The sequence below is a fragment of the Pseudophryne corroboree genome, chromosome 7, assembly GCF_028390025.1.
Source record: "Pseudophryne corroboree isolate aPseCor3 chromosome 7, aPseCor3.hap2, whole genome shotgun sequence".
In the NCBI taxonomy this organism is placed as follows: domain Eukaryota; kingdom Metazoa; phylum Chordata; class Amphibia; order Anura; family Myobatrachidae; genus Pseudophryne; species Pseudophryne corroboree.
Genome location: NC_086450.1, coordinates 108,170,878 through 108,186,769, shown reverse-complemented (window position 1 = coordinate 108,186,769; position 15,892 = coordinate 108,170,878). Strand labels below are relative to the sequence as shown.

Here is a 15,892-nt window from a genome sequence, read left to right as displayed (position 1 = left end):
TACGGTGATAATGTTGTACGGTCACTTCCTTTCTAGCCTTAATCAAGGTAGGAATAACTTCCTCTGGAATGCCCTTTTCTTTTAGAATCCGGCGTTCAACCGCCATGCCGTCAAACGCAGACGCGGTAAGTCTTGGAACATACAAGGTCCCTGCTGAAGCAGATCCCTTCTTAGAGGTAGAGGCCACGGATCCTCCGTGAGCATCTCTTGAAGTTCCGGATACCAAGTTCTTCTCGGCCAGTCCGGAGCCACTAGTATTGTTCTTACTCCTCTTTTCCGTATAATTCTCAGTACCTTTGGTATGAGAGGCAGAGGAGGGAACACATACACTGACTGGTACACCCACGGTGTTACCAGAGCGTCCACAGCTATTGCCTGAGGGTCTCTTGACCTGGCGCAATATCTGTCCAATTTTTTGTTGAGGCGAGACGCCATCATGTCCACCTTTGGTTTTTCCCAACGGTTCACAATCATGTGGAAGACTTCTGGATGAAGTCCCCACTCTCCCGGGTGAAGGTCGTGTCTGCTGAGGAAATCTGCTTCCCAGTTGTCCACTCCCGGGATGAACACTGCTGACAGTGCTATGACATGATTCTCCGCCCAGCGCAGAATCCTTGCAGCTTCTGCCATTGCACTCCTGCTTCTCGTGCCGCCTTGTCGGTTTACGTGGGCGACTGCCGTGATGTTGTCGGACTGGATCAACACCGGCTGACCCTGAAGCAGAGGTCTTGCTTGGCTTAGGGCATTGTATATCGCTCTTAGCTCTAGTATATTTATGTGAAGAGCCTTCTCCAGGTTTGACCACACGCCCTGGAAGTTTCTTCCCTTTGTGACTGCTCCCCAACCTCGTAGGCTGGCATCCGTAGTCACCAGGACCCAGTCCTGTATGCCGAATCTGCGGCCCACTAACAGATGGGCAGTCTGCAACCACCACAGGAGAGACAACCTTGTTCTCGGTGACAGTGTTATCCGCTGATGCATGTGCAGATGCGATCCGGACCATTTGTCCAGCAGATCCCATTGAAATGTCCGTGCATGAAATCTGCCAAATGGAATCGCTTCGTACGAAGCCACCATCTTTCCCAGGACTCTTGTGCATTGATGTACTGACACAGTTCCTGGTTTTAGGAGGTTCCTGACAAGTTCGGATAACTCCCTCGCTTTCTCCTCCGGGAGAAACACCTTTTTCTGAACAGTGTCCAGAATCATTCCCAGGAACAGCAGACGTGTCGTTGGGGTCAATTGAGATTTTGGAAGATTCAGAATCCACCCGTGTTGTTGAAGCACTACTTGGGTTAGTGCTACTCCGACTTCCAGCTGTTCTCTGGACCTTGCCCTTATCAGGAGATCGTCCAAGTAAGGGATAATTAATACGCCTTTTCTTCGTAGAAGAACCATCATTTCGGTCATTACCTTGGTAAAGACCCGAGGTGCCGTGGACAAACCAAACGGCAGCGTTTGAAACTGATAATGACAGTCTTGTATCACGAACCTGAGATACCCTTGATGTGAGGGGTAAATCGGGACATGTAGATAAGCATCTTTTATGTCTAAGGACACCATGAAGTCTCCTTCTTCCAGATTTGCTATCACTGCTCTGAGTGACTCCATCTTGAACTTGAATTTCTGTATGTACAGGTTCAAGGATTTCAGATTTAGAATAGGCCTTACCGAACCGTCCGGTTTCGGTACCACAAATAGTGTGGAATAATACCCCTTTCCCTGTTGTAGGAGGGGTACCTTGACTATCACCTGCTGAAAATACAGCTTGTGAATGGCTTTTAGAACCAACGTCCTTTCTGAGGGAGACGTTGGTAAAGCAGACTTTAGGAACCGGCGAGGAGGAGACCTTTCGAACTCCAGCATGTAACCCTGAGATATTATCTGCAGGACCCACGGGTCCACTTGTGAGTGAGCCCATTGATTGCTGAAAATCTTGAGCCGACCCCCCACCGTTCCTAAGTCTGCTTGTAAAGCCCCAGCGTCATGCTGATGGCTTTGTAGAAGCCGGGGCGGGCTTCTGTTCCTGGGCAGGGGCTGCTTGCTGCCCTTTCTTACCCTTTCCTCTGCCTCGCGGCAGATAAGACTGTCCTTTTGGTCGCTTTTTATAGGAGCGAAAGGACTGCGGCTGAAAAGACGGTGTCTTATTCTGTTGGGAGGGGGTCTGAGGTAAAAAAGTGGATTTGCCGGCAGTTGCCGTGGCCACCAGGTCCGAAAGACCGACCCCAAACAATTCCTCCCCTTTGTATGGCAATACTTCCATATGCCTCTTGGAATCCGCATCACCTGACCACTGTCGCGTCCATAAACTTCTTCTGGCAGATATGGACATCGCGCTTACTCTTGATGCTAGAGTACAAACATCCCTCTGAGCATCTCGCATATAAAGAAAAGCATCCTTTAATTGCTCTAGAGTCAATAAAATACTGTCCCTATCCAGGGTATCAATATTTTCAGTCAGAGAATCCAACCACACTACCCCAGCACTGCACATCCAGGCTGAGGCTATTGCCGGTCGCAGTATAACACCAGTATGTGTGTATATACTTTTCAGAGTAGTTTCCAGTCTCCTATCTGCTGGATCCTTGAGGGCGGCCGTATCAGTGGCAACGCCACTTGCTTTGATAAACGTGTGAGCGCCTTATCCACCCTAGGGGGTGTTTCCCAGCGCGCCCTAACCTCTGGTGGGAAAGGGTATAAAGCCAATAACTTCTTTGAAATTATCAATTTTCTATCGGGTGTAACCCACGCTTCATCACACACATCATTCAATTCCTCTGATTCTGGGAAAAATACAGGTAGTTTTTTCACACCCCACATAATACCCCTTTTTGAGGTACCAGCAGCATCAGAGATCTGCAAAGCCTCCTTCATTGCCGTGATCATATAACGTGTGGCCCTATTGGAAAATACGTTTGTTTCTTCACCGTCGACACTAGATTCATCTGTGTCGGTACCCGTGTCGACAGACTGAGGTAAAGGACGTTTTACAGCCCCTGACGGTGTCTGAGACGCCTGAACCGGTACTAACTGGTTTGCCGGGCGTCTTATTTCGTCAACTGACTTTTGTAATGTGCTGACATTATCACGTAATTCCATAACTAACGCCATCCATTCAGGTGTCGACTCCCTAGGGGGTGACATTACCATCATCGGCAATTGCTCTGCCTCCACACCAACATCGTCCTCATACATGTCGACACACACGTACCGACACACAGCAGCCACACAGGGAATGCTCTAAACGAAGACAGGACCCCCTAGCCCTTTGGGGAGACAGAGGGAGAGTTTGCCAGCACACACCAAAAAGCGCTATAAATGTATATAAACAACCCTAGAAGGTGTTGTTTACTATATATGCGCTTTTAATATATAAATATGGCCAATTTATGCCCCCCTTCTCTTTGTTACCCTGTTTCTGTAGTGCAGTGCAGGGGAGAGTCCTGGGAGCCTTCCTCACCAGCGGAGCTGAGCAGGAAAATGGCGCTGAGTGCTGAGGAGAATAAGCTCCGCCCCCTTTTCGGCTGGTTTTTTCTCCCGGTTTTTAAGAACTGGCCTGGGTTAAAATACATACATATAGCCTTAATGGCTATATGTGATGTATTTATTTTGCCAATAAGGTACTTATATTGCTGCCCAGGGCGCCCCCAGCAGCGCCCTGCACCCTCCGTGACCGAGTCAGTGAGCCGTGTGACAACAATGGCGCACAGCTGCAGTGCTGTGCGCTACCTTCATGAAGACTGTGAAGTCTTCTGCCGCCTGTTTTCCGGACCTCCGTTCTGCCGTCTTCTTCAGCGTCTGTAAGGGGGATCGGCGGCGCGGCTCCGGGACGAACCCCAGGCTGACCTGTGTTCCGACTCCCTCTGGAGCTAAGTGTCCAGTAGCCTAAGATTCCAATCCATCCTGCACGCAGGTGAGTTGGAAATCTCTCCCCTAAGTCCCTCGATGCAGTGATCCTGTTGCCAGCAGGAATCACTGAAATGAAACCTAAAAAAAAACTTTTCTAAACAGCTCTTTAGGAGAGCCACCTAGATTGCACCCTCTCGGACGGGCACAAAAACCTAACTGAGGCTTGGAGGAGGGTCATAGGGGGAGGAGCCAGTACGCACCATGTGACCTAAAAGCTTTTTTAGATGTGCCCTGTCTCCTGCGGAGCCCGCTATTCCCCATGGTCCTGACGGAGTCCCCAGCATCCACTAGGACGTTAGAGAAAATAATAATAATAATAATCTGCCCCAACGCTTTTATATCCACGGCAAGATATTCCCCTGCAGCTAAAGCTGTACCAATTTGTTTCAAAGAAGTTCTTGAATCACTCTGTTGAATCTTTACTGGGGATTGAAACTTCACGTTAAATTCTCAAACATCAGATATAGCTAAGTTCAAGCAATGGTTTGCTCATGTTCAGGTTTAATTTGCTACAATGTATAGTATTTTTATTGGTTTTCAATACCAATGGCAAACTCAAACTTCTAACATGTTTCATTTCGATCTAAGCTGTTGGGGGCTTGTGAAAATGGCAGTTGGAACTAAGCAGACTGGTCCAACAACCATGATCATGTTCTGAACAAGTTGAATAGACTTTCAATCTATTTGATATTATTGAGGTTGCAGCATAGTGTGCAACAGATGATGACTTGGGCAATTGTAGACCCTTGCTATTAAGTTTGAATAAAATTGTCAGGAACAATTGTATACTAGGTTACTAGAGTACTTAGAGGCTGTAAAATTTGCTGATCATTGAGGCTAGTAATAAGTTGGTTACACTATGCTATTGATTGGGACTGTTTAAAAGGGATCAGTACGAGATCCCGGCGGTGGGGATCCTTGACTGCCTCCCGTTTAAAATACCATTGTGAATGTAACATACCGGCTATTGAGATATATAGGTTGTTAATGATTGTAAATTTAAAATATATAAATGTACTTCCCATTGAATTGTATAATATGCTAGTCCTGTATTTCCCAACCTTGGTCCTGACACACTAGTAGTCCAGGTTTTAAAAGATATACCCAGAAGAGCAGGCAAGTCTCCCGGCCGAGCATCACCCCCCCCCCCGCATCCCCTAGCACAACCCCCCCGCTGCTGTCCCAAGTTTCGCGATTCGCGTCATCCCGGCCCCACCCCTTTGCTAGCAATGCCAATTTCCCTAGGACATTCAACACAGTGCTGAAAGGCCAGGGTTGGCGGACATTATGGGGCTGGTTCTGACTGAGTGGCAGGGATCTCTCTTCATGGATACAGATGGTGAGTTTGCAAACAGCGCATGAGCAGATGAGAAAATGTAGCATTTCCCTGCTATAGTGTCTCTGTACTGGTAGCTGATCATTTTTGGGGAACCTCTATTTGTCGCCCAGCTATTTGCTTGTATCAGCCATAGGCTGTGAGCGCTAGCAGCACGTTTAGTGGTTACCATTAAATTTTCTATCCTTTATTTTACAACACAACCACTGCAAATATTCATGCTGCAGATAATGTGCATGGATATTGGCATCATCCTCGGACTGATATACCTACCAACTGACATACCTACCAACAAGGCATATCAGTGGGTTCCTGCACGTCTGGATCTGACTGCATTTGTGGTTACATGCTCTTAAGGGGGATACTCACGGAGAGATCCATGCTTAAAATCTAAGCAATCTGACTAGATTGCTTAGATTTTAAGCACAGATCGCTCCGTGTGTACCCCCCTCAGCGATAGCGATGCGCGGCCCCGCACATCGCTATCGCCGGTGCTAGATTGGCCTGCATGCAGGCTCAATCTAGCACGTCCCCCTGTCCTCCGCCGCACGCTCAGCACACATCACGCTGTGCTAAGCGGCGGGAGAGATGTGTGCTGAGCAGTTCGCTCAGCACACATTTCTTCCGTCTATATGGGCCTTTACTGTATTGGGGCTGCATGAGAACTCCCCCGACCCCTCCCCACCCCCCATCCTCCCCCTAGACATTAGAACTTTTACATTTTAGATGCATGCAGGTCTGCAATAGTGCATTTTGTACTGTACTGTTTATCTACTTTCTGAGCATATGCAGTGCCTACTGGCATAGCACTAACTCTTCATCTGCCAATGTACTTAAAATAACATAAGTGACTGCTTGATACATGTCAGTTCTAATAATAATATGTCATGGCTTTTTTATATTTTTGCTTCTGAATACATTCTGGAGCGATGCTTGTCACTAATTCTCTGGTATGAGACTTTTGCAAGAAATACACTAGGATTATGCTGGGATGGTTCCAGATAATTTTATAATTGGCCCTTATAAACAAAAAAACTCTACGGCTTCTTTTATTTTCAGAAGCCGAATGAATAATTCATTTCTTTACTTTACATAATGTTTCATTTACTGCTAGTGTTTATACACTGCTATTTTCTGCAATAGGTGATGATTGACACATCATTGAAGAAAACAACTGTATTATCTCTATCGCTCCTCAAAGTGCAGGTGAATTTTAGCAAAGCTGGAAAAACAGTGTCAAATCTAGCATTTCTCTGCTTTACATAGAAATGTCAAATATTCTCAAGATTCAGATAGTGATTTAGGGGTGATTTATCAAACCATCTACAAAGTACATGTGGAGGTTTTGTTGCCTGTAGCAACCAATCAAATTGTAAAATTGACTGCTATGGGTAATACATTTGTCCTCTTTGAGGGTTTGATAAATTCTACCCCTAAGTGCTGATATCCTAAATGTTATATAAGGCCTAATTCAGTATGGAAGCCGTGCGCACACAGGCCCTCATTCCGAGTTGTTCGCTCGCTAGCTACTTTTAGCAGAAATGCAAACACAAAGCCGCCGCCCTCTGGGAGTGTATTTTAGCATAGCAGAATTGCTAACGAAAGATTAGCAATTGCTAACGAAAGATTAGCAATTCTGCTAATATTAGCAGAATTGCTAACGAAAGCAATTTCCTTGCAGTTTTTGAGTAGCTCCAGACCTACTCCTAGATTGCGATCACCTCAGTCCGTTTAGCTCCTGGTTTGACGTCACAAACACGCCCAGCGTCCGACCAGCCACTCCTCCGTTTCTCCAGACACTCCTGCGTTTTTACCTGGCACGCCTGCGTTTTTAAGCACACTCCCTGAAAACGGCCAGTTTCCGCCCAGAAACTCCCACTTTCTGTCAATCAGCAGAGCGATTGGAAAGCTTTGTTCGCCTGTGAGTAAAATAGCATAGTTTTGTGTAAATTTGCTTAGCGCGTGCGCCCTGAGATGCATACGCATGCGCAGAACTGCCGGATTTAGCCTATTAGCAATTCTGCTAAAATTAGCAGCGAGCGAACAACTCGGAATGAGGGCCACAGTGAGATGCAATGGTATCTCACTTAAGCGAATGCCTCTGCCTGACTGACAGGCTGAGGCGTTCAGGTGGGCGGAGGCGTTCACGTGGCGTTTTGGGTGGACATTGTAGCATTGGGGGGGGCGGCGGCGCGGTCTGGACCCAAAACATGGCGGCCCGGTGACTGCCTTTACAGCATAGGCTGCGGAGGCAGAGGGCTACCCTTAATATGCGATCACTTCGCTGTTCAGAGAAATGCTCGCATTTTAGCGGTGGTGGGCAGAACCCGGTATGCGGGGCTGCCTTGCCCTGTGCTGGGCGGCCCCCCGCATGCTAGAGAAATTAGTTGTTTTGTGATTTCTCGCAAGTGTGTATGGGCCTTTACATGTCCTCAGAGGAACCATTTATAGGGGCAATTTTGTCAGTGAAACATGAAAAAGAAATATGTGACAAAGGGTATTTTACTAGACATACATGAGACTTCAGTAAGTTACGTGAGAAGTGTAACACTTGTAGTTAATAAAAAAGGTGGTCTTTAAGTGATAATACTGTAGGTATAACCTTGAAGTGAAAGGTAGGCATTCTTACAATGCCACAACCACCCTATCCCACACCCTCCCTCTGAGTCTTTTACACACCCTGAGGCACCCGCACACTCTTCTGAGGCAAAGCGGAATCATCAACTGGGCGGTGCAATTGTGCCTGACGCCCATACTCAGTAGAGGAACCCTCTCTGCTCTTTTCAGAGCAGAGCTAGGACCCAGGAGGCTGCAGTTGTGTTGCTCGGCCTCTACCTATGTTTTTCTATGGGACCCAGCAATGCACTGTTCTGAATGGAGCCATTTCTTAAAAAAAGAAACTGAAGAAACTGTATGCACCTATATATGTATTGAAAGCATGAAAAATTAAAGCCATTATGCCATCATATATGGTTATTGTCTGAATGACCTTTAGGGAGGATCTCACACTCTTAACCACTTAACTGACGATTTATTTTGCCGAAAACTGCTCCGAAATTGTAATTTTTTTTTTAATGAGTGAATTAAGTGAAGAACATGACTTTAACCCTATCCCAAATGATTTTAGTTAAAAAAAAGGGAAAAAAATATATATTTAAAAAAAAATATTTTTCTCCCAAACATCGAAACATCAATCGGGAACATCGCGACCATCGGAACATTCCGACTATCGCGGCTTTAATTTTGAAAGCCAGGAGAGCCTGCAGGTATGCAGGGGGGGTCAGGGGGTAGCTTGGGAGGGTTCATTTACTCTCCCCAGCGGCTGCCGTTGTCTGCAACCGCTGGAGGGGGATGATCCTGCCGTGCTGACCGATCAGCAGTGATCGGCAGCAGGACAGACACGGGGAGAGTGCAGGGAGGCAGAGGGGGGACCTTCCGGTCCCTCTGACAGCAGCAGCGGAGGGAAGTTTCTCTTCCCTGCCGCTGCTGACACTCTCTATCTGACTGGCCGCATCCTGTGTGACCAGGTCAGATAGAGCACTTGCAGGCATGGTCGCTTCTGATGCGACCATGCCAGGCAAGTGGTTAAGGGCCCCATACACTAGGACGAAAATGCCCGATTTCATCCGATTTCGGGCATTCGGCCTGATATATCGGGTGAAATCGAGCATTTTGGAGGGGTTTCCGATCCGATGCGCGTTCCCGTGAGCATCAGATCGGATCCTCAAGATTGAACGTGCTGCACATTCAATCATGTCCGACCCCGCAGGCATGGCTGGAATTGCCCAGGATACATCGTATGCAAAAGGACAGTATACGATGTAACTTGGGTGATCCTGTCCACCCCCGGGAGGCTGCCGGGGTGATCGCCTGCGACATGTCAGACAAACATGTCGCAGAAGGGTATGGGGCCCTTTACAGATGGTACTGTAGCTTTTACCTGTTCCTGAGTTTACATACAGTATGTTCTCCTCCATTTCCACTTTTTCTCTGATTCTTTAGCACTTGTAGTTATGGTTTATGTCTACAGTGTGAGCTAGTTTGCAGAGGAAAAGCCATTTATGCCACAGTAATACCTGTTTGCCTATTATTTGGACATTCCACTCATGATCATTTTGTGAATTGCAATGCAGGGATCATCTCACCCTCAAACAGATTTGGACACGGGTAAATGTAGAATTGAACATAACCCTGTTTGTGGAGCACTGTGCATTCTCCACAAATGACTGCATAAAGTACAGATAATGCAGAGTCAAAGACACCATTCTGCATTCTCTGCTCCCAACGTTCTACCCTCAGTGCATGTGAGAGGGAAGGGGGCGAGAGTCAGGGATGGAATAAGAGAGGAGAGGGCCTGTGTGTAGGCTCTGTGTGGATCCCCTCCTCTCTGGCAGCGGCTGCAGCTCTGTAGACTCTGGCTTTGTGTCAAAATCTACTGCCCATGCAAGGTCTCTGGTCTACCGCGCATGCGCAAATCACTGGGAAAATGGCCACAGCCCTATTTTCCCAGTGTTTTCTGTCTGCAGGGCTGGCCACCATGGGACTCCGGAGAGGTAAGTATAATTATATGGCTTAAGGGTGTTCAGTGTGGGCCCTCATGGACCCAGGGGGCCCCGTGTGCACTGCACACTCTGCCCCTATTATAGATATGCCAATGTGTGGATGGCTCTCTCCTTTTGGAGGAGTAAACAGGAGCAGAGATGAGAGAGAGATGGGGTGGGATATCCGGGAGGGGGCAGCCAGGTCAGCACTGAGGGGGAGTGGTGCGGCAGAAGTGGGCAGGGCTGGCCGGGCCTGGTGATGTAATTGTTTCACTCTGGCCCCGCCCCCACTTGACAATGCCCTTCATTGTGAGGCAGGGCCTGTACTGTCCACTTCACTCAGAAACTCGGCTACTAGATGGCGGCCAGCTTCAGGAGACATGCCCATTCTTCCAATTGACCAGGAATGCCTCCCAATTCTCAGGAGCCACCTGGCTGTTCTGAAACAGTAGGCAAGTATGTGGTGAAGGACAGAGATCGGAGATAGACAAACAGTAGATATGGAGATGAAAGAGAGAGGCAGATGGGAGGAGGGAGGCAGAGATGGAAAGGTTACTAGCGACATTGCTAATGACAGACCCAAAATACTAGCTGTAATAATATCACATTAGCTAGCACCTTACTCTTCTCTTCTAGAACTTGGTATATGCCACTTCCTAGGTGATTTAAAAATAAAGGCATTTTGAGCAGTAATAAAGACCTGCAGCACCGTCCCTTGTAGCTCATTTTAATTTCTATTGTCAAGAATTTAATCTCATACTATTGATTTAGATGCATCAGTACGCACATAACTGCAACTAGATATGCATATTAAACTGTTGTAATCAGGCTCTCATCCAGAGATGAAATTGCATCCTGTTATAATGTACAAATCCATGCAAAGGCACAGGGGTGCGGTCATTGGCTGTAACAACAACAAAAATACGTTTTTGCACTGATGGTTATATATATGCAAAACAGACCCAACCATTGAATTTGAAAAACATGCAGCAAAAATGCATTGATGTATTGTAGAGTAATGTATTTTTTCAGCCTCTCTTATCAGCTGCTGGGTGGAGGTGTGGCCACTCTGAGCCTGCTGGTACATTCCCGGGCACGGACGTGCCTCCTCCCAGCATCAGTGAGGAGAGACAGAGCCAGACAGGACAGCAGATGTACCTGCACCAGCACACTACCAAGAAAGGAGAAGCTCAGGAGGTGAGCCCTTGCTGGCAGCATAACTGGGTACAGGTGCAGGGAGCGGGCCTGGACCCAGGAGGCAGCCCAGGCCCTATTGCAGCCACACCCGCTGCACCTACTATAGCTACACCTGTGTGCTAGTCACAAAGCAATAGCTGCTATCACATGATCATAATCTTTAAAAAGTAGACTATAGCCACTTTGTACAGACTTCTGTTTTCCTTTTGACAGATGGTGTCCTTTTGGGTCACCCTGCCAGTAAAAATGTCCTTATCTACCCTACTCATCACCTGGATAAACGCGGTTTGCTGAAATGCAGAACTACGCACGGCTCAGAATTTGCCCTGAGTCTGCAAATTTGAGAGTTTCCTTCTCTTTAAAAAGCTGGGATTCTTTATTATATAAATACTGTTTTATTTTTTCATAAAAATTTTGAAAATAGATTCCCCTTTTTTTCTATATATGATAAATAATCTTTACAGGTCAATCACTTATATGAATAAATACAAATTAAACATACAAATTTGGTTCCCTGTCTAGAACATCATAAGGGGTTGTTTTGGACAATCCCCCATTTATATAACCCACCTTCCCCGGAATCTCTCTGGCCCCCTGTTCATCCTGAAGAATTCAGTTAGACCAGTCTGTTGCGTTGCTGTACAATAATGTGATCCACGTCCTAGCTTCAGGTGACAGAGGATTCCTAGTGAGGGGGAATCCTGTTATTTGCTATACTGCGGGGTGAAGTTACATTATGCGGCTGCCCAAAGGTGGTAATGTACATTGAATATTTCAGTGACTGTGTTTTGGATGTGAAAATACGCAAACAATTATCCTAGTGGGAGCTTAATTATGTAAAGTAAATATATAACATGGAATAGCTTGTCTACACTGTCGCTTATAAGAAGAGACACTGGCACGGAAATTATTGGGTCATACACCCTGGAGGAAAGGATTGCTATGTGCTGTCACATTCTGTTATCTGCAGACTTAGCTAAACAAGTGTGATAGAACATGTTCTACATAGAAATGGTTCATCCTTTCTTGGTTTGTATTTTGAGACTATTTGTCAGTAGAAGCAAAAATCTCCTGTACGTGACGTGATCTACAGTATGATTAACCAGAGAAAAGACCATTTAACTTGCATTGAAAGTGTAATTGATACAACCATAAAAAATTTTTTATGTTATTTAAGAACGGATGGCTCAGTGTAACTTTGTGCCTTTTGTTATTATGTCACACACCTACCATGGCATCTCTGCCGGTCTTTACTCCTGTGCCCTGCTACAAATGGCTATGTGGGGTACTGGGCATACCGCAGGGGTATCCGGTCCTTATGTCGACCTTTTTCCACGTCGACCTTGTTTATATCGACAAAGTCGACCTATTTCAGGTGTCGGCACAGTCACTGTCGACCAATAGTGGTCGACCTAGTTATTGTCTATGTTATGATGCACACCCGCTGCAGGTATGTCTGTATAAAGATGTCATTGAGAAACACGCAATTGCTAGCAGAAAAACGGGGGGTTTATCGCATTTTCCCTTTAGTACATCCCGCCCATATTCATTTGTAACCGTTGAAACATTCCAGAAGAAATACTGTTAATTTCAGCTATTGGGATTAAGTTCTCCCTTGTGGTTGTCCTTGGTCCATTAACACAGCCTAATTTGTTTCATGGGAGATATGGCCCTCAGTAGTCTTCATAGTGTTTTCTATTTGCCATATCGTCACTGAGATGCTGAACAGAGCAAAAGGCCTTCTCTAAAAACTGCGCAGGAGGGGATAAGGCCTAATGTCTCTTTCTCTGCACATGACAGGTGTAAAGGATGCATCTAGCTATCTCGTGCTAGGGGTGTGTGGTCATCTGGCGCTCCTAACAACACCAATGGCTAACCACACACAACGCCAATGTGCATGCAGTTGGCTAATGCCTATGTGCCCTGATGGTTAGCACAAACAGATGCAGAATGAAATTGGACGCAGGGAGTGTGGATTTTAGTGAGCGTTCCTGAGAATGGGCAGTTCCAGGTGTGACACAGACGCGTTCCTGACAGCAGCTGCTTCTATAAATGCAGAACCAGATGCCATGTACAGACGGAGAAACGTCACCTACCATAGGGCTGGTGCAAGTTTTGATGGTGTGTCCAATAAGACGTCTAGAGATGCACAGAGAAGGATTTGTGCTGCAGCATGTGGTTGTCTCACTATGAACACAATCATATGCAGTGCGGCTAAAGATGTGGTTGCGTCTGCCTCCGACCAAGGCATCGGACCTGATTCTTAGTATGCAAGACAGAAAAATGACAAAGCGCCTTGTTTACCCTGTAAAAATCCCTTTACCTAGCAGCTGTGTCAGAGAGGGGAATACTCAACCCTTTAAAAGAAAACACAAATGAGGAAGAATTCAATGACACATGCGCTTGTAAAGTATTAAAAAACCACAAAGTCAATTTATTAAAATAATAATATCATAAACCCCACAGTCGACAGGACAGAAAACATATTAAAAACCCACAACATATAAAGTGCTATATAATATCTCACTGCCTTCAATCGCTCAATCAGTGGCTTCCTCAGACATAAGACCATGGGGCAGATGTATTACCCTGGAGAAGGTATAAGGAAGTGATAAACCAGAGATAAATGCAAGGTGATAAACATACCAGCCAATCAGCTCCTATATGTAAATTAACAGTTAGGAGCTGATTGGCTGGTGCATTATCACCTTACATTTAACACTGCTTTATCACTGGTTTATCACTTCCTTATGCCTTCTACAGGTTAATACATCTACCCCCATGGGTCTTATGTCTGAGTAAGCCACTGATTGAGCGGGGAAGCCGATGAAGGCGGGGAAACGCGTTACATTACTGCCTCTACAGTGTCTGGACTACTGACAGAGAGTCGACCTGCATGTGTAGTAAACTTTCTCTGTCCTCCTTTTCTATCTGGAGCCCCAAGCCAGAGCTGTGCTTAAAGGATTAGCCGGGAGCATCCTAATAAGGAGAGGTATATACGTAGCACATATGGACACTGCAAGATAAGGAGCCTTTATTATCACTATGCTGTGAGATTTCCAGCTAGAACATTCTCTTTGTGCAGAGTTATAAAACTGCAGCGCTGTAGTCGCAAGTGAATCATCATAATCAGCATTAAAGTGATTCATATTTGCTGCTATATGGACAAATCCTCGAATTAGCCTCCTGGGGAGTGGTGTTTTGTATAAAAGCTCATATTATATTTATATAGCACTTTATGTTTTCTGTCCAGTCGACTGTGGGGTATATGATATTATTATTTTAATAAATTGAATTTGTAGTTTTTTAATACTTTACAAGCGCATGTGTCATTGAATTCTTTCTTAGTATGCAATCCTGATGTTTTTGCAGTTGAGAGATAATCGGCGGACTGCGGAAGCTCTAAGTAACAATGCATATGTGCTGCGGTATTACTGAGATGGCAATCACAGAGAGGATTTATTCACAAAGTGACTGACAGGGAGGTAACTGGAGTGGCGTAAAAAACACAGGTATGTCCTGTGGAACTACAAATACCAGCATCCACTGGCCAACACATAAAGCTGGTAAATCACAGGTTAAATAACTCTGCGTTAGCGCAACCACATTGTTTATTTAAAAAAAAATATTATCTATCCTAATTATTCAACAATTAATGTTTATTGTCACCCAATTGTGAATGTGCTAAAAATGGTTAAGGAGACTAATTTTTTTATTTTACTTATAGTAAATTAACCATATGCCTAGCCGCACTGCATACATGACACTTGCACAAAGATTTCGATCACATGACTACAGTCAGACTTTTCTGTTGTACAATGATGTATAAAGCAGTGCTGCTTGGGTAACTTTATGCTCCGGTGTTTTCATAAGAGAGACGCCTCATATAATAAGGTGAAGGGACAGGGCACAAGTGGAATGAATTTGCTCCACAGTTGTATATTTTCTTCTGTGCCGTCCTAACCTGCTGCTACTGTATTTATTAACTTACATAAAACATAATCAGTGTAGAATAACACAGTAGATTGCAAGGAACATAGAGATTAACATGATGTACTGGTAAAGGGTTTTCACAGGAACATAGCACTTTACAATGTATAATATAAAGTAATCAGTGGCGTAAGTTCGTCCCAGTCGCCCGGAGGCATGATAAAATAAGAATTTACTTACCGATAATTCTATTTCTCGGAGTCCGTAGTGGATGCTGGGGTTCCTGAAAGGACCATGGGGAATAGCGGCTCCGCAGGAGACAGGGCACAAAAAGTAAAGCTTTAGGATCAGGTGGTGTGCACTGGCTCCTCCCCCTATGACCCTCCTCCAAGCCTCAGTTAGGATACTGTGCCCGGACGAGCGTACACAATAAGGAAGGATTTATGAATCCCGGGTAAGACTCATACCAGCCACACCAATCACACTGTACAACCTGTGATCTGAACCCAGTTAACAGTATGATAACAGCGGAGCCTCTGAAAGATGGCTCACAACAATAATAACCCGATTTTTGTAACTATGTACAAGTATTGCAGATAATCCGCACTTGGGATGGGCGCCCAGCATCCACTACGGACTCCGAGAAATAGAATTATCGGTAAGTAAATTCTTATTTTCTCTATCGTCCTAGTGGATGCTGGGGTTCCTGAAAGGACCATGGGGATTATACCAAAGCTCCCAAACGGGCGGGAGAGTGCGGATGACTCTGCAGCACCGAATGAGAGAACTCCAGGTCCTCCTTAGCCAGGTTATCAAATTTGTAGGATTTTACAAACGTGTTTGCCCCTGACTAAATAGCCGCTCGGCAAAGTTGTAAAGCCGAGACCCCTCGGGCAGCCGCCCAAGATGAGCCCACCTTCCTTGTGGAATGCGCATTTACATATTTTGGCTGTGGCAGGCCTGCCACAGAATGTGCAAG

General features: G+C 45.7%; 1 protein-coding gene across 7 annotated transcripts in view; it reads left to right on the top strand.

The window, feature by feature from the left end:
- Positions 1-15,892, top strand: part of GALNT13 (polypeptide N-acetylgalactosaminyltransferase 13) — a 770,323-nt gene that overhangs the window by 103,175 nt on the left and 651,256 nt on the right. Inside the window, exon 1 of one of the 7 annotated variants that reach the window (XM_063933522.1) lies at positions 10,102-10,238. The exons of 5 other annotated variants lie outside the window; for them this stretch is intronic. In XM_063933522.1, coding sequence (XP_063789592.1) covers positions 10,193-10,238 — 46 coding nt within the window. In that variant the 5' untranslated portion in view covers positions 10,102-10,192. Of the gene's footprint in view, positions 1-10,101; positions 10,239-10,918; positions 10,984-15,892 lie in introns of those variants that run through there. One more of the 7 variants, XM_063933525.1, reaches the window with a different exon arrangement.